Source organism: Bombina bombina, chromosome 3 (assembly GCF_027579735.1).
Source record: "Bombina bombina isolate aBomBom1 chromosome 3, aBomBom1.pri, whole genome shotgun sequence".
NCBI classification, from domain to species: Eukaryota; Metazoa; Chordata; class Amphibia; order Anura; family Bombinatoridae; genus Bombina; species Bombina bombina.
Window position 1 is genome coordinate 1,014,376,638 of NC_069501.1, and position 27,588 is coordinate 1,014,404,225.

The 27,588-nt window shown below is 40.3% G+C and overlaps 1 protein-coding gene across 1 annotated transcript in view; it reads right to left on the reverse strand.

The window, feature by feature from the left end:
- The window catches only part of DCTN2 (dynactin subunit 2), a 206,060-nt gene that overhangs the window by 27,953 nt on the left and 150,519 nt on the right, over positions 1-27,588 (reverse strand). Inside the window, exons 10-13 of the mRNA XM_053708190.1 lie at positions 24,660-24,737; positions 23,608-23,679; positions 16,062-16,164; positions 1,943-2,034 (exon numbers count right to left, since the gene is read on the reverse strand). Coding sequence (XP_053564165.1) covers positions 1,943-2,034; positions 16,062-16,164; positions 23,608-23,679; positions 24,660-24,737 — 345 coding nt within the window. The remainder of the gene's footprint in view (positions 1-1,942; positions 2,035-16,061; positions 16,165-23,607; positions 23,680-24,659; positions 24,738-27,588) is intronic.

Here is a 27,588-nt window from a genome sequence, read left to right on the forward strand (position 1 = left end):
CCTCAAAAGTAAAAGACTGAACATACCTCAATGCTGCTTGTAGCATGAAACCGTTCTCCACACTGAAGATTTCTCATGCACTACCTTCAGAACTCTGTGGGAACCAACGTCAATCTTAGTTACAACTGCTAAGATCATCCACCTCCGGGCAGAAATCTTCATCTCCAAATCTCCCTGAGAAAAATAGTACTAACCGGTACCATTTAAAATAGAAAACTTCTTGATTGAAGAATCTAAAACTAACACCTCACTTTACCTCTTCCTATTACTAACACAGGCAAAGAGAATGACTGGGGGTGGAGGGAAGGGAGGAGCTATATATACAGCTCTGCTGTGGTGCTCTTTGCCACTTCCTGTTAGCAGGAGGTTAATATCCCACAAGGATAAAATCCGTGGACTCGTCGTATCATGTAGAAGAAAAAAATGTTAACAGAAAAGCTGTGTAAGCAAAGTCTTGAAATTAAATAAATATTGGTTTATGTTTGGAAACTTATATTTAATTCCTTGCGCCATTTAGATGTAGGTGTCACAAAGTACATACGATTACAAAAATGAAGAGATTGAAGATATACATTAATATCATCAAGAAAGCAAGGGGGCTAAGCACACGTATTACAAATTTCAGCTTAATAAGCAAAAATGTTTATCCATCTTCCATCAAAGTGCCTGATTAAAAATATTAATAACACTCGATATAAGGGATGTCTACATAAAGTTTTGATAGGCAAAAAAAAAGAAGCTTTATTTCTGTTTAAACAGAGTGATAGCAAGAATGCTAAAACATTTCCAGTATTTTGGGCAAGTTTTTCCTCTTAAATTCTTAGTAGTGAAAGGGTTTAAAAGGCCATACATATATTAAAGGAATAGTAACCCAAAAAATGTTCTTTCATGATTCAGATAGAGCATGCAATTTTAAGCATCTTTCTAATTTACTCCTATTATCCATTTTTCTTCGTTCTCTTGGTATCTTTATTTGAAAAAGCAGAAATGTTAAAGGGATAGTAAACCCCAAAATGTTCTTTTATGATTAGGATAGAACATACAATTTTAAACAACTTTCCAATTTAATTCTATTATCAAATTTTCTTCATTCTCTTGTTATCCATTGCTGAAGGGACAGCATTGCACTACTGACAGGAAGCTGAAAATATCTTTTTGGCCAATCACAAGAGACAAATGTGTGCAGGCACCAATTAGCAGCAGCTCCCACTAGTGTATGATATGTGCGTATTAATTTTTTACTAGGGATACTAAGAGACCGAAGCACATTTGAAAATAGAAGTTAATTTAAAAGTGTCTTAAAATGACATGCTCTATCTGACTTTCCTATCCCTTTAAAGTGATGATAAATTTCAGACTATAAGAATGTTGCAATAAGACATATATTAGCTTAAAAAAAAGAATTATGTGGTTTTAATTGCAAAGTATATATATATATATATATTATAATAAAAGGTTTATAATCCTAATTGGTATTGTCTGTTCCTCCTCCCCCTTCATTTCCTCTTTTGGCTGGGCTGTGATGTATACAGCAGTCAAACCCACTCTCTACATAGGCTTTCAATGGGCTTTAAAAGGGATGGACTTCAAGATAGTAAAATGACACATGTTGACTGGAATTGTCAAAATGAAAATAAATAAAGAGTTCATCCATGTGGGTCGGCATAACATTGTAATAAATAGAAGCATTACTATATGCAGTAATTTAAACCTTTTACAGATGGATTTAAACAAATGAAATAAAAAAGGTACACATATACTTTTTTAATGGCAAAGATTACATTTATGGCATTTGATTATTTAAAGTTTACCATCACTTTAAGAAGACCAGAAAGGACAGTTTGCAGGTGTCTCTTACACTATTTCAATTCACCTCCATCTAACTGCAATTCATACTAGAGAATTCAGAAATAAAGGGGTACAGACACAATCAGCTACTTACCATTGCCAAGCCTGCAGTATTCTCCTTCAGAGATGTAGAGATCATCTGCTGGGTAATATCCAGGTGAGTAAGAAGCTGCCCAAACTGCATCGCTGAAACAAAAAAGGAATCAGTTTTAAAATGAGCAAATACAGTATTGCCCACCATTTACAGTATATACATATAGGTCTGATAAATAAAAAAATATAAACATAATTTATCCTTACCTGATAAATTAATTTCATTCATGGTGGGGAGAGTCCACAATCCATTACTCCTGGCCAATAGGAGGAGGCAAAGATTCCCAAAACCTCATCCCTCCCTCACTGGTATGCAAGTCTGACATATAGTCGAGCAAGGAGAGGTAACATAAAAGGTAGGAAAGGGCAAAACCAAGGTGCAAAGTAGAACTGCCAGAATTTGTTTAAAAATTAGGCAGGGCTTGTAGACTCTCACCACCATGAAAGAAATTAATTCATCAGGTAAGAATAAATGTTTTCTTTTATAAGATGGTGAGAGTTCACGATCCATTACATGAGTAATGTGGGCAACACAAAAATGTTTTGAAAGGCAGGCACCTAATTCCCAGACACTGGTGCCCGGAGGACTTTCCTACTAAAAGCTCCATTAGAAAAAGCAAAAACATTGAAATGGTAGAATTTAGTATAAGTATGTAAGGATGACCATGTTGCTGCCTTGCAAATTTGTACAACATAAGCCTCATTTTTAAATGCCCAGGAAGTGGAAACTGGTCTGGTGGAATGGGCTGCAATGCATTTTGGGGGAAGACTTTCACTCCTCCAAGTAAGCCTTATGAATTAAGAGATGTAACCAAGAAGCTAAATTAATTGCTGTGGCCTTCGGGTAATTACGTGAACCTGAGAAATTAATCAATTAGAGGATTGTCTAAAATCCTTTGTAGCCTGCAGGTAAACTAACTACAGTACATCCAAATTATGTAGAAGTCTTTTCTTTAGGATAAAGAAGGAACATTACCGATTGTTATCAGAAGACACGTAATTTGGTAAAAAGTAAATTTTTGTCTTTAAAACTGCTTTATCCTAGTGAAAAACTAAATCCAGAAGGTTGCAGGAAGGAGCTAACAATTCAGAAACTCTTCTGGCAGAATAAACAATACCTTCCAAGAGAGAAGCTAAATGTCCAAACAGAGATACCTGCAAAATTCTAAGAACCAAATTTAGGACCCACATAGGACTAATCCTAACTAAAAGCTTTAACAAAAACTCTGTATGCTAGGAAGTTTTGCAATTTTTTTATAATACAATACAGACAGGGCTGAAATCTGACTCTTTAAAGAGCTAGCAGATAAACCTTTTTTTAAACCCCTTTATACAAATTGAAGAATGCCAACTAAAACAATTTTTCTCACAGCAGGCAAAGAAAACTATTAAAATGTTATATATATTTTTCTCGTAACAGGTTTTCTGAACTGAATTAAGGTTTCAACTACCTTATCCAAAAACTTTTCTGTCTAAAATTAGACATTAAATCTCCAAGCCTTCAAGTTCAAAGACTTGAGATCTTGAAGATAGAACGGATCTTGAGATTGATTCTAAAAGTTAGCTTGCAACGTCTCTGGTCTTAGAAATATCCTCATGGATATGGAGTCTATTATAGTACCCAGGAATTCCACCCTGGAACTTGGGATAAGAGAACTCTTTTCCAAGTTTATCTTCCATCCATGTGATCGAAGAAGACTGTGAAAGGGACTCAGAGAATTCTTCCGCAAGACAAATGGATGGTGCTTGCACCAGAATATCGTCCAAGTATGGGGCTACTGCAATACCCTGAGTTCTGGCAACGGCTAGAAGAGCCCCCAGAACCTTCGGAAAGATTCTAGGAGCAGTAGCTAGGCCAAACAGAAGGGCAATGAACTGGAAGTGTTGGTGCAGTAATGCAAACCTCAGGAACTGAAAGTGTTCCCTGTGGATTGGAACATGAAGGTAAGCGTCCTTCAGATCTATAGTAGTCATAAACTGGCCTTCCTGAATTAAAGGAAGGATGGACCTTATCGTCTCCATCTTGAAGGAAGGGACACTGAGAAATTTGTTTAAGCACTTTAGGTCCAGAATTGGGCGGAAAGTTCCCTCTTTCTTTGGGACCACGAAAAGGTTTATTTTTATTTTTTTTCCAAACAAGCTTTATTAAGAATTTTAAGCAATGATACAGTAGTAAGAACCATCATTACACAATGTAATTCTTTGAACAGGGGAATGGTTAAAACATATAAAAAGAAAAAGACACTGTCAGTCCATTGATATAGATCGACACATGAACAAAAATTAAGGGCACAGTGAAGTTCCACCTGACAAATAAGATAAATGTTCTTGTTTCAAAGTAATAACGTACAAGAATGTTTGTATCAGTCCTTGGTTCTAAACAAGTTGGTAAAGCTTGATAATTTTACAATTTTATTAGGTTTATAATATATAGTGATTTCATAGTATTCAAATCGAAAATGAGCTTATAAAGTAAATTGTGTGCTCAGGAAAGTTGAGAAATAAGAAAGAATGAAGAGAAAAGTGAAAGGGATTAGAAGGTATACCATACAAGGGGAAGAGAAAAAAGAAAGAAAAAAAAAGGGGGGGGGGCATCTAGGGAGAAGGGATAAGGGAGGTTGTCTACTTTTCTGGTTTGCGGTAGGCAGGTGTTTGTAAAGCGAGTGCTACCCTGCTTATTAGTGGACATTAAGGTGTAGTGCCCTTCCAGATTGCTAACATCTCATGAGTTTCTAGTTTTTTTTAAATTTTCATGTAATGTAGTTTTTCCAGATTCAGCAAGTCCTCTACTGAGGAGTGCCATTCGTCAAGGGTGGGAATCCGTGAAGACTTCCACCCCCGAGGGATAAGCCTTTTGGCGCCAGTGAGCATGATCAGCATAAGGGCCCTAGTAGGGTCGTCCCTGGTCTTGGGTAAGCGTAGAAGTAGCAATGTCTCAGGTGTATGAGGGATAGGAGTCTGTAACTTGCGTGACATAGTCTCAAATACGGCCGTCCAGTAACCCTGTAGTCTGGGACATGCCCACCAAATGTGAAGAAGCGTGCCAAGGCCACAGCAACCTCTCCAACACAGAGGGCTCGCTGCTGGGAAGAGCCTATGTAATTTCGCCGGAGTGTAGTACCACCTAGTCAATAATTTAAGGTGTATTTCTTGGACAACCGCCGAGACAGAGGACCGTTTTGTTAAAGTAAACGCTCTAAATCAATCCTCCTCATCTATTGTATTGTTAAGATCACCGCGCCAGGTCAACGTGTATGTAGGTAGTTGGGCATCTGGTGGTAAGAGCAGAAGTTTATACACTTTAGATATCAGCCGCCTAGGTGGGGTATTATCTACGCAGTGGGCCTCAAACGGAGTGAGTTCTCTGCTAAATCTCTCCCTGCTTTTGTGGTGTATCAGGAAGTGCGATAACTGGTGATATCTGAGTCAGGATTGGAAAAGTTCCCTGTGACGCTCCGCTAGTTCACTCTGTGACCGAAGCTTCCCCGCTTCAAGTGCAAAATGCAAGATTCCGTCGCGGAGACTGTAGCCAGAACCCATCCTAGAACCCAAAATGTGATACGGGAGCTCAGGGTTCTCTATAATCGGGACCATTGGGGAGTAGGTCGATGAGATATGGGTACTAGTGGCTAGCAATCTATCCCATTCCTGAAGGGTTGTGAGAGTTAAGTGGCATTTAAGTATTAGCCTGGGGCGACTCAGCGCGGGAATCCACGCCATAGCGCCTATGTTGTGTCGCTTGAAAATTTGACCATCAAGCCTGCCCCATTGTTTATGTGGTGTGTTTTGTGACCACTCAATCTTTGCAAAAGTATGGCTCGTCTATATTTGGACAGATCAGGGAACCCCAAACCTCCCCTCTCGCGAGGAAGGTATAGAGTCCTCCTAGAGACCCTGGGTCTTGTACCGTGCCATATAAACTGCTCTAAAGAGCCACGAAAAGGTTTTTAAAAAACCCGAAACCTCTTTCTTGAGACAACAACTCTCTTTTCTGGTCTGGTAGAGATTCGAGAGAAGGAATCTGCCCCTTGGCGGATGAGATTTGAAGCCTATCTTGTATCCGAGATACCACCACCAGGACCCACGGATCCTGTACGTCCTTGAACCAGGCATCTAAGGAAAAAAAAAAACCCACAGACAGTCTGCTCCCTACACGATCTGATCCCGTGGGCTGTCCCTTCAAGGCGATTTGTTTTTTCGGTGGGCTTCTTATTCTGCTTGGATTTATTCCAGGACTGAGCCGGCTTCTAAGTTCTCTTGGGTTGCTCGGGCTTGGAGGATTGTTGTCGTTGGGATTTGTCAGAATGAAAATTAGAAGATTGTCGTCCCTTAGACTTTTTGTTCTTATCTTGCGGTATGAAGGCACCCTTGCCTCCGGTAACCGTAGAAATAATGGAGTCCAGACCTGGACCAAATAAAATCTTTCCCTTGAAGGGAAGAGAAAGGTGTTTGGACTTAGAAGTCATATCCGCAAACCAAGACTTCAACCAGAAAGCCCGGCAGGCTAGGACCGCAAAGCCTTTGCATTTAGGCAAACAATTTGCATGTTCGCATCACATAAAAGAATTAGCAATTCTCAGAGCTATAATTCTGTCTTGAATATCCTCGAGGGGAGACTCCACCTCAATGAGTTCCGACAAAGAGTCACACCAGTAAGTGGCCGCTCCGGGAACTGCAGCCGCTGGTTGAAAAAAAAAAAAAAATCCTGTGTGTTGAAACATCTTTGTCAGAAAGGTTTCCATTTTCTTATCCATCGGCTCTCTGAACGAAGAACTATCCTCAAGAGGTATAGTAGTAGGTTTAGCAAGTGTAGAGATAGCACCATCCACCTTAGAAATGGAGCCCCACAAATACAGTTGAGAGTCCGGGACCGGGAACAACTTTTTAAAAGTAGACGAGGGGGAAAAGGAAGAACCAATTTTTTCCCATTCGTTCTTAATAATGTTCGCCATCTTAACCCGGCACAGGAAAAGTCAAAAGGAACTTTCCTGTCTTCGTAAACTCTGTCTAATTTAGGTATCATAGGTTCTTCAGGCAGTGCGGCCTCTGGAACCTCTAACGTAGACAGAACCTCCTTTAATAAAAAACGCAAGTGCTCAATATTAAACCTAAAGGACGTTTCCTCCACAGCAGGAGGCATAGACGCTAAGGACTCCGACCCAGAAAGTTCACCCTCTGAAGCTACAGAGGTTAACTCATCATCGGATAACTGGGAAATAGCTAAATCCGATAAATATTTAGATGACTCCGGGTCAGGAGAGCTATGTTTAATCTTTCTCTTGTGTTTGTTAGAGCAAGGTAATGCAGGGAGGGCCGCAGACACTGCCGTTTGTAACAGCATGGCAAAGTCAGCAGGAAGAAGGCCCCCTCCGGATTAAGGATTAGATGTGCTGCAGGGAACTGCATGTGGAGTGGATAATGTAGCAAGGGTAGTAATCTCACAGGACACAGAGTCCTGAGAGGTAGACGGGTCAGAGGGACTAAGAGCCTTAGCAGGCTTGTCTCTTTTCTTAGACTTTATATCGGTGTTAAGGCATGTGGAACATAATTGAGTGGGCAGGAAAACCACGGCCTCCTCACAATATAAACAGGTATGATTTAGTACAGAAGGAGTACCTTCTAACATGTCAGAGGCCTCTATAGCTCAGGTTATACCCACAGAAGGACACAGTTTTTTTTATTATAGAAAACTGCACCTTTATATTCCCAATGGCTGGGGCACTCACCACTTCCTAGACCCAGACAGTTAACAGAGGAAACGCTCTCCTCAGTTTCAAGTCTCAGCCGGAATGGAGGAAATGAACAGATGTTATTACAAGTACAGCAAGTAATATATGCTGTGCAACACGTTCAAAAACGAAAGTGAAACTTAAAAGTGAAACCTGTTAGTTCCAGCCAAAAACACAGTGTCTACTAGCCCAGGAGAAAATCACACAAACAGCATGAAAATAATACACTGATTAATGAACCCCAACTGTTCAATAAACCCCCTTCAGAGGGTATTAACCCTGGATCCTATCAAGGTATAAAGGAGCCACACTGTGACCCTGTTATAGCGTTTTATGTGTAAAAATTGAAATGATCTTACCTCCAGGATCTATGCTGTTGAACAGAACACAGCCTCTCAAGTGTGACAGTCTTATAGAAGCGCTCCTGACATGGACTTGAGTGAGAGAAAGCAGGCAGTGAAACTCGTCAACACTGATTGCTTAGGAGTTGTTAGCAGTAGTCTGGATGGTTTCGCAGAAAACCTTTCCCTGCATCTCCAGACTAACTTTCATCAATACTCTCACTGAGAGGTTGACATGACTACTTAAAACTCCAGTCCTATCTCGAAGGGCAGATACCCTTTTTCAGGACTCTCTGAATCTTCTGACATTTAAGCCTTCTGAATCTTCTTTGCCTCCTCCTGGTGGCCAGGTGTTGTATTTCCCAACAGTAAGGAATGAAGCTGTGGACTCTCCCTATCTTAGGAAGGAAAACTCTTTTATTTTAAAAAACGGCATCTTAATACTCCCAATGGCTGGGGCACTCACCTCCTCCTAGACCCAGATAGCCAACAGTGAAAATGCTCTCCTCGGGAGTGATGCCTGCAGCAGGATCTTAGGAAATTAAAGAGACCGCACTCGGTCATGTGGTACGTAAGACAGGACTTCCCCTGCTATGAAAAAGGGCGCCAAGCTATTATGAGCTGCACAACACTTCAAAAACTAAAGTAAAACCCGTTTGTTCCAAGTCAAAAAACACACAGTCTATGAGCATAAAAAAACCCTCTCACATTAAGGAGATATAAATCTCCAAACTGTTCAAATAATCTCCCTGAAGGGGATATTAACCCTTGATTCTATCGAGGTATAAAGGAGCCACAATGTGACCCTGTATAGCGTTTTAAATTGTATATATAAAAAAAAAAAACAACAAAAAAACCTGTCTTAACCTCCAGGATCCATGCTGTAGAACAGGCACAGCCTCTCAAGTGTGACAGTCTTGCAGCAGCGCTTCTGACATGTGTAGCAGCAAGCAGTGAAACTCGTCAACACTGATTGCTCAGGAGCTGTTAGCGACAGTCTGGATGGCTTTGCAGAAAAACTTTCCCTGCATCGCCAGACTAACTTTCATCAATACTCTCACTGAGAGGTTGACATGATTACTTGTTCTTCTTACAGGAACTATCCCTCACAGGGAAAGAAGTCCCAAAAGAACTACAAAAAAAAAAAAATAAATAATAATAAAAAAAAATACCTCACATAATTATCTGACCTGCAGATAAAAATGAGAGAAGGAATCTGCCTCAAGCAGATATCTTGGCTCCCGGCTGAAAATACTTGGTAGCATCAGAAAAAGTGGCTAGCTTAAGAGCCTCAATTCTGTACTGGATCTGCTCCAAAGGAGTCTCTACCAAGCTGGCATCCGTAAAGGCATTCTACCAATAATATGCCGCACTTGACACAGTAACCATACATAACTACTATGCAAGTCACCAGGTTAACCCATAGATCCTGAAAAGAACAGCTATCCTCTCTAAGAATCATAGCTACTAGCCAGAGCAGAAATGCCCTACTACTTTAGGCACCGAGCGCCCTAAAAGTAAACAGCGACAGGAAACATCGTTTTAAAAACAGGAAATGGGGAAAAGTAATCCCCGATTTCTCCCCTTCCTGTGAAAAATCTCCTAGCACGGTCTGGAACGGGGAAAACGTCGCTAGAAGAATCCCAGAAATTACAAAATTTTCTAGATTCTAAAAGGTTGACGACATACGTATCAGAGTCGTCCCAAATTAGCCAAAACCCTCTAACCATACCGAAAGTGTTCAAACTTAGATCTGAAGGATACCTTTCAGCATCAAATGAAGGAATTATATTGTCCGAAACCGATATATATCCCCCTCAGAAGCTACTAGCTACTGCACCGCATCAAGCTAAGAGAGATAGCAACATTATCAAGCAGAATGGAGCAGAAACCTTACTATCTGAAAATTTAAAAATATCCTCTTGAGCCTTCCCTGAAGGAAAAGAAAGGCAGATAAAGCCACAGAAAGAGAGAATACCTGAGCAGCAAAATATGCAGGCAATACACTCCACCAGAAGATTGAGAGGAACCACAGGACACTGCATGTGGCGCCAAATAGGCTTGGGACATTAAGTAGAAAACTGTGAAATAGCCTGAACAGTATCATCCTGGGAGACATAAAAACTCAGGGCAACAATCTATATGCAATAGCTAAAGCTAAACATGCAGATAAAATAAAAAAATAAAAATAATAAATAGCAGCTTAAAACGCTTTAACACGAGGGACAGATAATCCATCAGAAACTCAAAAAACATTTGTTCCTAAGAACATAACTTAAATATTTAAATATGTAATAGGAAAAACAAACTGCCACTTTAACAGAACAGAAAACTACAGCAATAAAATAGTTAACACTAAGTAGAGCAAAACACGGTATAGAAAAATAAATGATTTATTTTGCAATATCCCTCACAAGGAATATAAAAGACTTTCCACATTATGTAAACAGAAAACGTCTGCAATAATATATCTCCCAGATCTATATTTACTCCGTATACTAATGAGGGGTCACATGACCAGACCCAGCACAAGAGAGAATGGCGCTGTATCTCCTTCACAGTGAAGGAGGAGGCGGGGAACACGGCAGAAGAATGGAAATGAAGTGCGAAGATTTAATGACATCGCACTTCATACTACCAGCCGCACACCGCCATCAAGGTCTCCCATACAGGACATAATTGTAAAATTCCTGCCCCAACACTCAGCGCACAACTTCTAGAGAGACAATGTCTCAAAGGCGCCTCCGCTAGAAATCCTAGAACCGAGTGAGAAACATCTCAATGGCGCCAAACAAATGTGCAGACAAGGCAAACAGCGTATGCTTTCCAAATACCGAGCCTGTACATTACAAAGCTACAGTTTAACACACGCATATAATCCATCACTAGAGGAGTCAATTTTAACCCCTTAGGTACTTTTCATAAACATATGAGCCCAAATATCAGGGGGATCTATATTAACCCCTAGTCTCCTGTCACCAAAAAGTGCCTGCAGCCTGCCAAACATATCCTTTGCAACGTTATGTGGGACATATATATCCTGTGTAGAGAGGTTCTCAACTCTTTTAGTGCCAGTCTCCAAGTCCCAGAAGACAAAAAGGCACTTACCTGCATTCCAGCCGTCCGGCAGTCAGACGACTCAAAGTATGAGAGGACGCCGCTCCTCACAGAGACCTATGTAAAAAGAAAGAGAGTAAACTTACTCAGGCTTTCTATACCAGGGCAGCAACATGTTAGAAAAATGCAGCAAAGCCCACTTTACAAGTTCCTAACTGCTTTAAAGCTACCACAGCCCTGCTGAAGAGACTAACGTGGAGTACAGCTAGACCCAAACTGTGATGGAAGGCCAGAGCAATCTTGCCCAGACTTCAAAATAAAAAACATCTTGATAGAAGAATCTTAATCAGGACACCTGATTAATTCTCCTCCTCCTTGCACTAGAGGCAAAGAGAATACTGGGGGTTATGGGTAAGGGAAGTGACATAGCAGCTTTGCTGTGGTGCTCTTTGCCTTCTCCTGCTGGCCAGGAGTGATATTCCCACTAGTAATTGATGATTCCGTGGACTCACCATATCTTAGAAAAGAAATTAAAAATTAAACTATCCCTTTAAGAAGGAACTGTAATCCCTCAGAGTGCAATAGTGCCAAGTAAAAGTTTTTTCTTTGATTGCAAAGAAAAAAAAAAAAAATACACCTCAGCCAGACTGAGGTGTCCTACCGTAACCGCTAGCTGAAATAAACCTAATGTAGAGCTCCAACGAGGTCCCTACAGACACCACAGACGAAGACTCACAGGGAATGACACCGCTCTGCTCAGCGTACAAGCGGAAAATCGGTCAGTCACATGAGCGGCAGCACAAGAAACTGTGCAACAAACCAACCAAAAGCGCGTGAATGTTTCTCTGCAGCTCTAACAGTTACAAACACAATTATGAAAAATAAATTTTAAAAACACTGCTAAACACTTGCTTCTAGAAGAACCGTCCCATAAAAAATAACGGAAGAATTAATCACTTAGTCTCCTTCACATACTAGTAGCACCTGCACACTACCCCAATAAATCCTCAACAAAGGATCAATTAAGTCCCATATTTTTAAAATAGTAAAAGAAAAATTCCTGAAAGTGCAAGTCTCCAATACCTAGAAGACAAAAGCACTTATCTGCATATCCAACTGTCAGGCAGGAAGACCACTTATAAGGCGTGAAAGGACACATACTCCTATCAGAGACCTGTAGAAAAAGAAGGAACAGAGTAATCAACTCTGGCTTTCTATAACAAGGATAGCAACAATGTTAGAAACAAAGCAAGGACAACCTCACCACCTTCTAACTGCTAAAAGCCACGACTACTCTTACTAAAGAGAATGACGTGGACACAGCTAAACCCCAATCCTTGCTTGCAGGGAAAAATACCCATAAAAAGGATTAAACATCTTCAGAAACCAACTTTGCATGTCCTCCACTGACAGAGGCAAAGAGAATGACTCGAGGTTATGGGTAAGGGAAGTGACACGCAACAGCTCTGCTGGGGTGCTCTTTGCCTCCTCCTGCTGGCCAGGAGTGAATATCCCACTTGTAATTGGAATGACGTTGTGGACTCTCCATGTCTTAGGAAAGAAATCTTATTTTTTCCTGCTTTCTCTGGACTCAAACAACATGAAAAGGGAAACACCATTTTAACCTTGGATATAAAACAGTTTATATGCCTCATAGGTTTCTAGTTAATCTTTAATAGGCTTAAGAAATGTCTTGCTTGATCAGTATGGAAAAGAGTCATACAAGAAGGAAGAAGCCCAAAGAGGAAGTATATTCCCTGATTGAGGAGGATTCTGTAGTACTATAGGAAGCCATGTATTTGTATTTCCCATGAGCCATTCCTTAACAAGGCTGGCGGTCGCAATTAGCGCTCAGAAAATTAACCGGAGATCAGATCTCTGGTTAATTTTCTAAATGTGCCCGAAAAGAAAGTGTGAGGTTTGTTTTAAATAAATAAAAAAGCATTTAGTTTGTTTTTGTTTTTAAATAACTGCATGAAGTAGTTTGTATGGCTCAAAGTTGGCTGGTGTGGAGTGTCCACAATGTAAAGGCTCTTTTCAGTGCCATTTTTTTTTCAGTCTATGGGGACTGTGTGTTCTCTGTAAATATATATGCATATGCTTATATACATATATATTTATGCATTGATATGTTTATATACACATAAAAAATACATATATGTATATAAGCAATACAACACACAAAGTCCAGCACTCACTCACAAGCTCTCAGCTAGGATTAAAAAGCAAAACCAGAAGAGTTAGTCACCGTATTTGGCCAAATGGGACAAGCCCAGGTACCAAGCCAAGGTCTCTTCCACATACCTGAGTCCCTAATACAGCCACACAACTGCAGCCATGCACACAAATGCAAGCAAATAATCAAACAAACTGGGAACAGGTCAGGGTTCACAGACTTATGTAATCACCCTGGGCATAAGCAAAATCAGGAGAAAGGAATGCACTGCCAGACTGGACCGGGTACACATCCCATGACTCATAAACAGGCCCAGCACGTGTGATAGCAATCAAAGCTGGGCCTGTTTATGAGTCATAGGATGTGTACCCAGTCCAGTCTGGATGTGCATTCTTTTCTCCTGACTATGCAGGGCCGGCTTATCAATGGGACCAACAGGGTCCCATGGCCCAGGCGGCACTTGACAGGGGGCGGCAGTTCAGTCAGTGACTATAATTATTATAGTCACTGACTGTCTGCCGACTGTCGCTCCTGCCTACCTTTCCCCTCTGGAAATAAGTGTGAAACATGTATATTCCCCTCTGTCAATGGGCGGCATAAGTGTTAAATACACTCACTCACCTCACATAGTAAAGATGAATGATTCCCAGGGGGCAAGGGCGGGACAGACAAACTCCAGACGACCAGAGGCGCCGCCGCCCGTTATGAGGGAGGGGAGCAAAGATATGACGTCATGGTCATATATCCCCGCCCCCTCTGGTTCTGCCGCCGCGGCTCTGTCTAGTTGAGCAGTGCCTGCCTAATACACACGCGCGGTGGTGGACGTAGGTGGGGAGCGCCTGCCCTGAAGTGTGGACTGTTGGAACCTTCATTGGAACACTGAAACATAAAGCTTTCTAAAAAATGCAAAATTACTAACTTTAATAAATAAATCTACTGCAGATAAAATAGCTGCTCTTGGGAGAATTTGTTTAGGGTTCCAAGATCTTGGAATTAATTTGATGGGTTATGTAGTTGTGTTAATTTTCTCTAAAAAAAAGCATTAAATGCTGTATTACATGGTATCTTTTATTATTATTTTTTTTTTCTTAATGCATTTAACTAGACAAGCTATAGAGACCTGTCCTTCACCAATACAGTTGTAGAAGTTGTCATTATTAGCCAGTGTATGTGTGTGTGTATACAGTATATATATATATATATATATATATATATATATATATATATATATATATATATATATGTGTGTGTGTGTGTGTGTGTGTGTGTGTGTGTGTGTGTGTGTGTGTGTGTGTGTGTGTGTATATATATATATATATATATATATATATATATATATATATATATATATATGTGTGTGTGTGTGTGTGTGTGTGTGTGTGTGTGTGTGTGTGTGTGTGTGTGTGTGTGTGTGTGTGTGTGTGTGTGTGTGTGTGTGTATATATATATATATATATATATATATATATATATATATATATATATATATATATATATATATATATATATATATATATGTGTGTGTGTGTGTGTATGTGTGTGTATGTGTATATATATATATATATATATATTTATATATGTGTATATATATATATATATATATATATATATATATATATATGTGTGTGTGGGGGGGCAGTATGGGAGGGTCGGGGCTTCGTCGGGGGGGGGGGGGGGGGCGTCATTTTGATCTGGGACCCAGGCAGCACAATATCTTGAGCCAGCCCTGTGACTATGTATATAAGCATATACATATATTTAAATCTATTGCCCTTTTGCTGCACTAGGTTCTCATGCCGTGTCTCATGGCATAAGAATGAGGCTCCTATTCGAGCATATGGAAGTGCACTCTTGTGAGCGCAATACTTAAGTGAAATGCGAATGCAAGGTCGTGTTCACCTTGCACCTAACTTGTAATACCAGCGCACATTTGCGTGTGCTGGTATTACTAAGTGGAATGCAAATATCGCCCTTACACTATTATCTTACTAATCTTACTAAACTAGTTTACCTTGCAACTAGAATCTGGCATACATGATTTATAGTAGGCATATATAAAATGTTATTGGTATCTTCTTTTCCTTTGTTTTCTTTAAATATTGTATATGCTTTTTCCCTCGTTATATTGGAAATTGATCCACACCAGCTTCTTTCTGAATGTACAGATTACCAAGTGTATTCGTATCTTTTCACTGTGTATATGATTTGTTCTGTACTGACTTATTTTTATTACACAAATAAAGCTGATTTGAAAAGTAAAAAAAAAAAAAAAGTTATTGGTATGAAAAACTAAAAATTAGGTTGAAATATTCTGGAAATTCTTTGTTCATTGTCAGAATGAAACAAATACATGTGTTGATTCATTTGTTAACATGTTTATTTGTTATTATTTGTTTTTGTTCATTCCTTTAATTCTGGTAACAAATGAATGCCAGCCAAGATATTTCTACTTTGTAATTAATGTACTAAACAAATTAAACATTTTTGCATGTGCCTAATTTACAGCTTCAGTCCACACATAAATCTGAAAGAAATTGTACTAAAAGCTCAGCTTGTCTTGCAAGTTAGATATAATACCTTCTAATGCAAGTGCTTTTAGGCATACAAGCCTAAAGAGTGACCTAAACATGTAACAACAAGTGATATAATACAATTTATTTGGTTAATCTTTTGAAGATGTGCTTCTCCATTTAATATGGCATTTTCCTATTTATTTTCTTGAATTTTCTATATATAGTGTCTTAGAGAGTCAGTACTTTGAATATAGCCCATAAATAGCCAGTACCCCACCATGAAAAACACAAGTAAGAACCTTACCTTGTTCATGTAGTTGCTTTAGCGTCACCAGCCTCTGAACTACCTGTGGAAGTGTACTGGACATAGAATCCCATTTCTGAACAATGTCATAAAGCTGGTGCACCTAAAAGATTAAGATATGTTTCTATAACACAGATAATATGTGATAACCTGTAATTACATAAACAAACATATAGGTAACAAAGACAACAAATTGAGGGATCCGCTCACAAGCCCGTAAATTTATTGGCAAATCCACTTAGTTCAAACAAACATATCAGTCAGGATAAACCAATACAGGAGATCCATGTACAAGCAGTGTTACGCGTTTCAGCTACCTGCAGTAATCATAGACAAACAAATGTATGTCTATTATGCAGCTAGATTCTAAAGACAATGTTCTGTAGTATGGTATGCACACTATTTAGCAATTAAAGGGACACTCAAGTCAAAATAAACTTATATGATTCAGACAGAGCATGCAGTTTTAAGACACTTTCCAATTTACTTCCATTATTAAATTTTGCACAGTCTTTTTATATTCACACTTTCTGGCTCCTACTGAACATGTGCACAAGCTCACAGGGTGTACGTATACTAGTCTGAAAAAAAATACTGTTTATTTAAAATTCAGAGTAGGAGTTAACTTATTGTCCTTTTAAAAAAAAAAAAAAATTTAATTGACATTTTCCATAAGCAGGGTGTAAAACATGTCACTGTGAGACATTGCAAGGAACTTATTGTCTTTTTATTATGCTCGTTAATTATGATATCTACAGCATTGAGTGGTCCTTTAACATATAATGTATATCCACAAAAACATAATTTATGCTTACCTGATAAATTCCTTTCTTCTGTTGTGTGATCAGTCCACGGGTCATCATTACTTCTGGGATATAACTCCTCCCCAACAGGAAATGCAAGAGGATTCACCCAGCAGAGCTGCATATAGCTCCTCCCCTCTACGTCAGTCCCAGTCATTCGACCAAGAATCAACGAGAAAGGAGTAACCAAGGGTGAAGTGGTGACTGGAGTATAATTTAAAAGATATCTACCTGCCTTAAAAACAGGGCGGGCCGTGGACTGATCACACAACAGAAGAAAGGAATTTATCAGGTAAGCATAAATTATGTTTTCTTCTGTTATGTGTGATCAGTCCACGGGTCATCATTACTTCTGGGATACCAATACCAAAGCAAAAGTACACGGATGACGGGAGGGAAAGGCAGGCTCATTATACAGAAGGAACCACTGCCTGAAGAACCTTTCTCCCAAAAATAGCCTCCGAAGAAGCAAAAGTGTCAAATTTGTAAAATTTGGAAAAAGTATGAAGTGAAGACCAAGTTGCAGCCTTGCAAATCTGTTCAACAGAGGCCTCATTCTTAAAGGCCCAAGTGGAAGCCACAGCTCTAGTGGAGTGAGCTGTAATTCTTTCAGGAGGCTGCTGTCCAGCAGTCTCATAGGCTAAACGTATTATGCTACGAAGCCAAAAAGAGAGAGAGGTAGCAGAAGCTTTTTGACCTCTCCTCTGTCCAGAGTAAACGACAAACAAGGAAGAAGTTTGGCGAAAATCTTTAGTTGCCTGCAAGTAGAACTTGAGGGCACGAACTACATCCAGATTGTGTAAAAGACGTTCCTTCTTTGAAGAAGGATTTGGACACAAGGATGGGACAACAATCTCTTGATTGATGTTCCTGTTAGTGACTACCTTAGGTAAGAACCCAGGTTTAGTACGCAGAACTACCTTGTCTGAGTGAAAAATCAGATAAGGGGAATCACAATGTAAGGCTGATAACTCAGAGACTCTTCGAGCCGAGGAAATAGCCATTAAAAACAGAACTTTCCAAGATAACATTTTTATATCAATGGAATGAAGGGGTTCAAACGGAACACCCTGTAAAACGTTAAGAACTAAGTTTAAACTCCATGGTGGAGCAACAGCTTTAAACACAGGCTTGATCCTAGCTAAAGCCTGACAAAAGGACTGGACGTCTGGATTTTCTGACAGACGTCTGTGTAACAAGATGGACAGAGCTGAAATCTGTCCCTTTAATGAACTAGCTGATAAACCCTTTTCTAAACCTTCTTGTAGAAAAGACAGTATCCTAGCGATCCTAACCTTACTCCAGGAGTAACCTTTGGATTCGCACCAGTATAGGTATTTCCGCCATATTTTATGGTAAATCCTTCTGGTAACAGGCTTCCTAGCCTGAATTAGGGTATCAATAACCGACTCAGAAAAACCACGTTTTGATAAAATCAAGCGTTCAATTTCCAAGCAGTCAGCTTCAGAGAAGTTAGATTTTGATGTTTGAATGGACCCTGTATCAGAAGGTCCTGTCTTAGAGGTAGAGACCAAGGCGGACAGGATGACATGTCCACTAGATCTGCATACCAAGTCCTGCGTGGCCATGCAGGTGCTATTAGAATTACTGATGCTCTCTCCTGTTTGATTTTGGCAATCAATCGAGGAAGCAGCGGGAAGGGTGGAAACACATAAGCCATCCTGAAGTTCCAAGGTGCTGTCAAAGCATCTATCAGAACTGCTCCCGGATCCCTGGATCTGGACCCGTAGCGAGGAAGTTTGGCGTTCTGGCGAGACGCCATGAGATCTATCTCTGGTTTGCCCCAACGTCGAAGTATTTGGGCAAAGACCTCCGGATGAAGTTCCCACTCCCCCGGATGAAAAGTCTGGCGACTCAAGAAATCCGCCTCCCAGTTCTCCACTCCCGGGATGTGGATTGCTGACAGGTGGCAAGAGTGAGACTCTGCCCAGCGAATTATCTTTGATACTTCCATCATTGCTAGGGAGCTTCTTGTCCCTCCCTGATGGTTGATGTAAGCTACAGTCGTGATGTTGTCCGACTGAAACCTGATGAACCCCCGAGTTGTTAACTGGGGCCAAGCCAGAAGGGCATTGAGCACTGCTCTCAATTCCAGAATGTTTATTGGAAGGAGACTCTCCTCCTGATTCCATAGTCCCTGAGCCTTCAGAGAATTCCAGACAGCGCCCCAACCTAGTAGGCTGGCGTCTGTTGTTACAATTGTCCAGTCTGGCCTGCTGAATGGCATCCCCCTGGACAGGTGTGGCCGATAAAGCCACCATAGAAGAGAATTTCTGGTCTCTTGATTCAGATTCAGAGTAGGGGACAAATCTGAGTAATCCCCATTCCACTGACTTAGCATGCATAATTGCAGCGGTCTGAGGTGTAGGCGTGCAAAAGGTACTATGTCCATTGCCGCTACCATTAAGCCGATCACCTCCATGCATTGAGCTACTGACGGGTGTTGAATGGAATGCAGGACGCGGCATGCATTTTGAAGCTTTGTTAACCTGTCTTCTGTCAGGTAAATCTTCATTTCTACAGAATCTATAAGAGTCCCCAAGAATGGAACTCTTGTGAGAGGAAAGAGAGAACTCTTCTTTTCGTTCACTTTCCATCCATGCGACCTTAGAAATGCCAGAACTAACTCTGTATGAGACCTGGCAGTTTGAAAGCTTGAAGCTTGAATTAGAATGTCGTCTAGGTACGGAGCTACCGAAATCCCTCGCGGTCTTAGTACCGCTAGAAGGGCACCCAGAACCTTTGTGAAGATTCTTGGAGCCGTAGCCAATCCGAATGGAAGAGCTACAAACTGGTAGTGCCTGTCTAAGAAGGCAAACCTTAGATACCGGTGATGATCTTTGTGGATCGGTATGTGAAGGTAAGCATCCTTTAAATCCACTGTGGTCATGTACTGACCCTCTTGGATCATGGGTAAGATTGTCCGAATAGTTTCCATTTTGAACGATGGAACTCTTAGGAATTTGTTTAGAGTCTTTAAATCTAAGATTGGCCTGAAAGTTCCCTCTTTTTGGGAACCACAAACAGGTTTGAGTAGAACCCTTGTCCTTGTTCCGACCGCGGAACCGGATGGATCACTCCCATTAATAACAGATCTTGTACGCAGCGTAGAAACGCTTCTTTCTTTATCTGGTTTGTTGACAACCTTGACAGATGAAATCTCCCTCTTGGGGGAGATAATTTGAAGTCTAGAAGGTATCCCTGCGATATGATCTCTAGAGCCCAGGGATCCTGAACATCTCTTGCCCAGGCCTGGGCGAAGAGAGAGAGTCTGCCCCCCACTAGATCCGGTCCCGGATCGGGGGCTCTCGGTTCATGCTGTCTTTGGGGCAGCAGCAGGTTTCCTGGCCTGCTTGCTCTTGTTCCAGGACTGGTTAGGCTTCCAGCCTTGCCTGTAACGAGCAACAGCTCCTTCCTGTTTTGGTGCAGTGGAGGTTGATGCTGCTCCTGTTTTAAAGTTCCGAAAGGGACGAAAATTAGACTGTCTAGCCTTAGCTTTGGCTTTGTCTTGAGGTAGGGCGTGGCCCTTACCTCCTGTAATGTCAGCGATAATCTCTTTCAAACCGGGCCCAAATAAAGACTGCCCCTTGAAAGGTATATTAAGTAATTTGGACTTAGAAGTAACATCAGCTGACCAGGATTTTAGCCACAGCGCCCTACGTGCCTGTATGGCGAATCCTGAGTTCTTAGCCGTAAGTTTGGTTAAATGTACTACGGCCTCCGAAATGAAGGAATTAGCTAGTTTAAGGACTCTAAGCCTGTCCGTAATGTCGTCTAGCGTAGATGAACTAAGGTTCTCTTCAAGCGACTCAATCCAAAATGCTGCCGCAGCCGTAATCGGCGCGATACATGCAAGGGGTTGTAATATAAAACCTTGTTGAACAAACATTTTCTTAAGGTAACCCTCTAATTTTTTATCCATTGGATCTGAGAAAGCACAGCTATCCTCCACCGGGATAGTGGTACGCTTAGCTAAAGTAGAAACTGCTCCCTCCACCTTGGGGACCGTTTGCCATAAGTCCCGAGTGGTGGCGTCTATTGGAAACATCTTTCTAAATATTGGAGGGGGTGAGAACGGCACACCGGGTCTATCCCACTCCTTAGTAACAATTTCAGTTAGTCTCTTAGGTATAGGAAAAACGTCAGTACTCGCCGGTACCGCAAAGTATTTATCCAACCTACACAGTTTCTCTGGGATTGCAACGGTGTTACAATCGTTGAGAGCTGCTAAGACCTCCCCTAGTAATACACGGAGGTTCTCCAATTTAAATTTAAAATTTGAAATATCTGAGTCCAATCTGTTTGGATCAGAACCGTCACCCACAGAATGAAGCTCTCCGTCCTCATGCTCTGCGAGCTGTGACGCAGTATCAGACATGGCCCTAGCATTGTCAGCGCACTCTGTTCTCACCCCAGAGTGATCACGCTTGCCTCTTAGTTCTGGTAATTTAGACAAAACTTCAGTCATAACAGTAGCCATATCTTGTAATGTTATCTGTAATGGCCGCCCAGATGTACTAGGCGCCAAAATATCACGCACCTCCCGGGCGGGAGATGCAGGTACTGCCGCGTGAGGCGAGTTAGTCGGCATAACTCTCCCCTCGCTGTTTGGTGAAATTTGTTCACATTGTACAGATTGACTTTTATTTAAAGTAGCATCAATACAGTTAGTACATAAATTTCTATTGGGCTCCACCTTGGCATTGGAACAAATGACACAGATATCTTCCTCTGAGTCAGACATGTTTAACACACTAGCAAAAAAACTTACAACTTGGTTATAATCTTTTTTAGCAAAAAACGTACTGTGCCTCAAAGAGGTACTAACGATTAAATGACAGTTGAAATAGTGAACTGAAAAACAGTTATAGCATCAAACTTTAAAACAACAAAACTTTTAGCAAAGGTTTGTTCCCATTAGTAAAATAACAATAATTAAATTTGACATAAAAAATACAAAGCAACGTTTTTATTCACAGTCACTATAAGAATTCTCACAGCTCTGCTGAGAGAATTTACCTCCCTTCAAAGAAGTTTGAAGACCCCTGAGATCTATCAGAGATGAACCGGATCATGCAGGAAAAATAAAAGTAACTGACTGGTATTTTTTGATGCGTAGCAAAGAGCGCCAAAACGGCCCCTCCCTCTCCCACACAGCAGTGAAGAGAAACGAAACTGTCACAAATAAAGCCAAAAAACTGCCAAGTGGAAAATAATGCCCAAATATTTATTCACACAGTACCTCAGCAATGTAAACGATTCTACATTCCAGCAAAAACGTTTAACATGATAAATAGTTATTAAAAAGGATTAGTGACCTTTAACAGAGTAGTTCCGGTGAAATACCATCCCCAGAATACTGAAGTGTATACATACATGTCATTTTAACGGTATGGCAGGATTTTCTCATCAATTCCATTCAGAAAATAAAAACTGCTACATACCTCAATGCAGATTCCTCTGCCCGCTGTCCCCTGATCTGAAGCCTTTACCTCCCTCAGATGGCCGAGAACAGCAATATGATCTTAACTACTCCGGTTAAAATCATAGTAAAAAACTCTGACAGATTCTTCCTCAAACTCTGCCAGAGAAGTAATAACACGCTCCGGTGTTATTTTAAAATAACAAACTTTTGATTGAAGTCATAAAAACTAAGTATAATCACCATAGTCCTCTCACACATCCTATCTAGTCGTTGGGTGCAAGAGAATGACTGGGACTGACGTAGAGGGGAGGAGCTATATGCAGCTCTGCTGGGTGAATCCTCTTGCATTTCCTGTTGGGGAGGAGTTATATCCCAGAAGTAATGATGACCCGTGGACTGATCACACATAACAGAAGAAACATATCTAATTGCTAAAATGTACATCTTGGAAAAACCTACCATACTGAGCTGCGAGAAAAAAAATCCAATGGGACAACTTTGGTGGATGGAAACAATTTGATTTTGTGCTAATCTTTCAAAATGAAAGGGGAATGAGATTGTAGTATTACAATGTTTCATTATGAGTGTTAAACAGCCTTTGCAATATACTTTTATTTAATGTATTCCCCTTTTTATGTAAAATCCAGCAGACAGACGTTTACACAAGCCTAAGCGTGCTACTTTTGACACAGTGATTATAACTCATTTATATTCATCACTAAATAGCTCAGCAAGTTTTTATTCAGTATTTTCATGGACTAAAAACAATGCACATTTTCTAATGTTTTTAAAACATTTATTTTGTATGCTGATCATTTGCAATGCAGTGTATCATTAGTTGTTAATATGTAATCTGCATATATATTAAATAAGTTCATTTCCCTATAAAAGTATATAAAAGTGCACTTCATTTTTGAATAGAAGCATTTTTTCAATACACTTATATTAGCAAAAATGCTTCTAGTAAAAACGTTTCCAGTTACAGTGAGAGCCTTTACTGTGCACAGGCATGTAAAGCCCATCTAGAAATGCTCTGCTCAGATGGCTGCCAGTGGCTGACAATATACTTCACCGCTGCCACTAATCTGTATTTTTTTTTTAAACGCACAGAACAGACTGGACAAAATATATATTTTTTTTATGCAGGAAAACAGTCTTTTTTCCCTAAGAAATTACTCATATACCTTTACATAAAAGGAGAACTTGGGGTGTCACAAACATGAAAAAAAGGGTGTCATTTGAATTCTAAAAGTACATAAATAAAAGCTATTGTTAGTGCATGGGAAAATATACTGACCTTGCTTTCTGTGTCTGCATCCTCAATAGCTGCTTTGTGCTTAGCAATTTCATTCATTTTCCCCAAAACACTCTACATAAGAGACAAAGTCAATAAAAGCATAGGCAAGTCATCTGCTCAGAAACAGCATCTCTATAAAAATTGGGACCAGTTACAATCTATTGGCTCCCAACAGTGCTTTTTGATTAGCAACCAAATTTGGAGAGAGTTTCTCAAGTGATCACAATGCTATATTGTATTGTTTGTTTGTTTAACCCCCCCACCATCCCCCACTGTGAATGCATTTTTAACAACAAAAAAAGTTCCTGAAAAGGACTTTAATTTTTCATATTTAATTGTATTTCTCACCTGCACTGTTGTGATTGTCACAAACCGTACAGCCATTATAAAAATCGTGTTTTTAACTGAGATTTTCCCCAGTTTCCGTGCTTAAATGACAAGCAATTTTAGCATTTTCAATCACTATTGGTTTCACTTTAAATTACCTACTCTCTTAAATGCACCCATACATATTATACACAATGTTTAACAGACAAACAGGCATTTCTAGTGATACCCTATATGGGTAAATAAAATAACTGCTTATGGCTAGATTTATCAAGCCCCTACGGCAGCAAGTTCTCACAAGAACTTGCTCGCCGTGATTTATCAAGCACCGGTCACCAGACCGCTGCTTCCCTAAGCTCTTCGCCACCTCTAAGGTGGCGAAATTCAATCTCCTCGGTCGCGTCCGACCGAGGAGACTGACAGCTTCTGCCCGCGCGTGATTGGCTGTGCGCGGGCGGGATTGCACGCGAGCGCAAAATTGCGCTCGTGTGCAATGTTGATTACCTACGGGTAATTTCGCCCAGCCACAGGCGAGCTGAGGCGTACAGGGGCACGTATACGTGCCCCTGTACACCTCAGCTATGATAAATCTAGCCCTTAGTATTTTCCTAAGAGACCCTTAAACGAGATTGTGCAGATTACAACTAGACAAGTGTGTATAAACTTCTTTCAGGAGGTTTTGAAATTGGCTGCTAGGTAGACATTAACATTATGTGCATATTTACCTGCAATCTGGCCTCCACCTGGTCCAGAGATGCAACGTCTAACATATTCACTTTACCCTGCAGAATTTCAACAGTATCCTAGGAAATTAAGTAAATATCAAATAATTTGAATACTGTTGCTGAAAAACATAATTTATGCAAGAACTTACCTGATTAATTTCTTTCATATTGGCAAGAGTCCATGAGCTAGTGACGTATGGGATATACAATTCTACCAGGAGGGCCAAAGTTTCCCAAACCTCAAAATGCCTATAAATACACCCCTCACCACACCCACAATTCAGTTTAACGAATAGCCAAGTAGTGGGGTGAAAAAGAAAGGAGTAAAAATCATCAACAAAGGAATTTGGAAATAATTGTGCTTTATACAAAAAAATCATAACCACCATAAAAAGGGTGGGCCTCATGGACTCTTGCCAATATGAAAAAACTGAATAAATTCTTACATAAATTATTTTTTCTTTCATGTAATTGGCAAGAGACCATGAGCTAGTGACGTATGGGATAGCAATACCCAAGATGTGGAACTCCACGCAAGAGTCACTAGAGAGGGAGGGATAAAAATAAAAACAGCCATTTTCCACTGGAAAAAAAATAATCCACAACCCAAAATATAAGTTAATTCTCATGAAATGAAAAAACTTAAAACATAAGCAGAAGAATCAAACTTTAACAGCTGCCTGAAGAACTTTTCTACCAAAAACTGCTTCCAAAGAAGCAAATACATCAAAAAGGTAGAATTTAGTAAATGTATGCAAAGACGACCAGGTTGCTGCTTTGCAAATCTGATCAACTGAAGCTTCATTCTTAAAAGCCCACGAAGTGGAGACTGATCTAGTAGAATGAGCTGTAATTCTCTGACTCCAAGAATTCTTACCCGACTCCAAATAAGCTTGATGAATCAAAAGCTTTAACCACGATGCCAAGGAAACGGCAGAGGCCTTCGACCTTTCCTAGAACCAGAAAAGATAACAAAATAGACTAGAAGTCTTCTTGAAATCTTTAATAGCTTCAACATAATACTTCAAAGCTCTTACCACATCCAAAGAATGTAAGGATTTCTCCAAAGAATTCTTAGGATTAGGAAGGGACAACAATTTCTCTATTAATGTTGTTAGAATTCACAACCTTCGGTAAAAATTTAAATGAAGTCCGCAAAACCGCCTTATCCTGATGAAAAATAAGAAAAGGAGATTCACAAGAAAGAGCAGATAATTCAGAAACTCTTCTAGCAGAAGAGGTGGCCAAAAGGAACAACACTTCCCAAGAAAGTAGTTTAATGTCCAAAGAATGCATAGGCTCAAATGGAGGAGCCTGTAAAGCCTTCAAAACCAAATTAAGACTCCAAGGAGGAGAGATTGATATAATGACAGGCTTGATACGAACCAAAGCCTGTACAAAACAGTGAATATCAGGAAGCTTAGCAATCTTTCTGTGAAATAAGACAGAAAGAGCAGAGATTTGTCCATTCAAGAAACTTGCAGACAAACCCATATCCAAACCATCCTGAAGAAACTGTAAAATTCTAGGAATTCTGAAAGAATGCCAATTACATGAAAGAAAAACAGAATTTATGCTTACCTGATAAATTACTTTCTCCAACGGTGTGTCCGGTCCACGGCGTCATCCTTACTTGTGGGATATTCTCTTCCCCAACAGGAAATGGCAAAGAGCCCAGCAAAGCTGGTCATATGATCCCTCCTAGGCTCCGCCTACCCCAGTCATTCGACCGACGTACAGGAGGAAATATGCATAGGAGAAACCATATGATACCGTGGTGACTGTAGTTAGAGAAAATAATTCATCAGACCTGATTAAAAAAAAAAAACAGGGCGGGCCGTGGACCGGGCACACCGTTGGAGAAAGTAATTTATCAGGTAAGCATAAATTCTGTTTTCTCCAACATAGGTGTGTCCGGTCCACGGCGTCATCCTTACTTGTGGGAACCAATACCAAAGCTTTAGGACACGGATGAAAGGAGGGAGCAAATCAGGTCACCTAAATGGAAGGCACCACGGCTTGCAAAACCTTTCTCCCAAAAATAGCCTCTGAAGAAGCAAAAGTATCAAATTTGTAAAATTTGGCAAAAGTGTGCAGTGAAGACCAAGTCGCTGCCTTACATATCTGGTCAACAGAAGCTTCGTTCTTGAAGGCCCATGTGGAAGCCACAGCCCTAGTGGAATGAGCTGTGATTCTTTCAGGAGGCTGCCGTCCGGCAGTCTCATAAGCCAAACGGATAATGCTTTTAAGCCAAAAAGAAAGAGAGGTAGAAGTTGCTTTTTGACCTCTCCTTTTACCAGAATAAACAACAAACAAAGAAGAAGTTTGTCTGAAATCTTTAGTGGCCTCTAAATAGAATTTTAGAGCACGGACTACGTCCAAATTGTGTAACAAACGTTCCTTCTTTGAAACTGGATTCGGGCACAAAGAAGGTACAACTATCTCCTGGTTAATATTCTTGTTGGAAACAACTTTCGGAAGAAAACCAGGCTTAGTACGCAAAACCACCTTATCTGCATGGAACACCAGATAGGGTGGAGAACACTGCAGAGCAGATAACTCTGAAACTCTTCTAGCAGAAGAAATTGCAACCAAAAACAAAACTTTCCAAGATAATAACTTAATATCTACGGAATGTAAGGGTTCAAACGGAACCCCTTGAAGAACTGAAAGAACTAGATTGAGACTCCAGGGAGGAGTCAAAGGTCTGTAAACAGGCTTGATTCTAACCAGAGCCTGAACAAACGCCTGAACGTCTGGCACAGCTGCCAGCCTTTTGTGAAGTAAAACAGATAACGCAGAAATCTGTCCCTTCAGAGAACTTGCAGATAATCCCTTCTCCAAACCCTCTTGTAGAAAGGATAAAATCCTAGGAATTTTTATCTTGTTCCATGGGAATCCTTTAGATTCACACCAATAGATATATTTT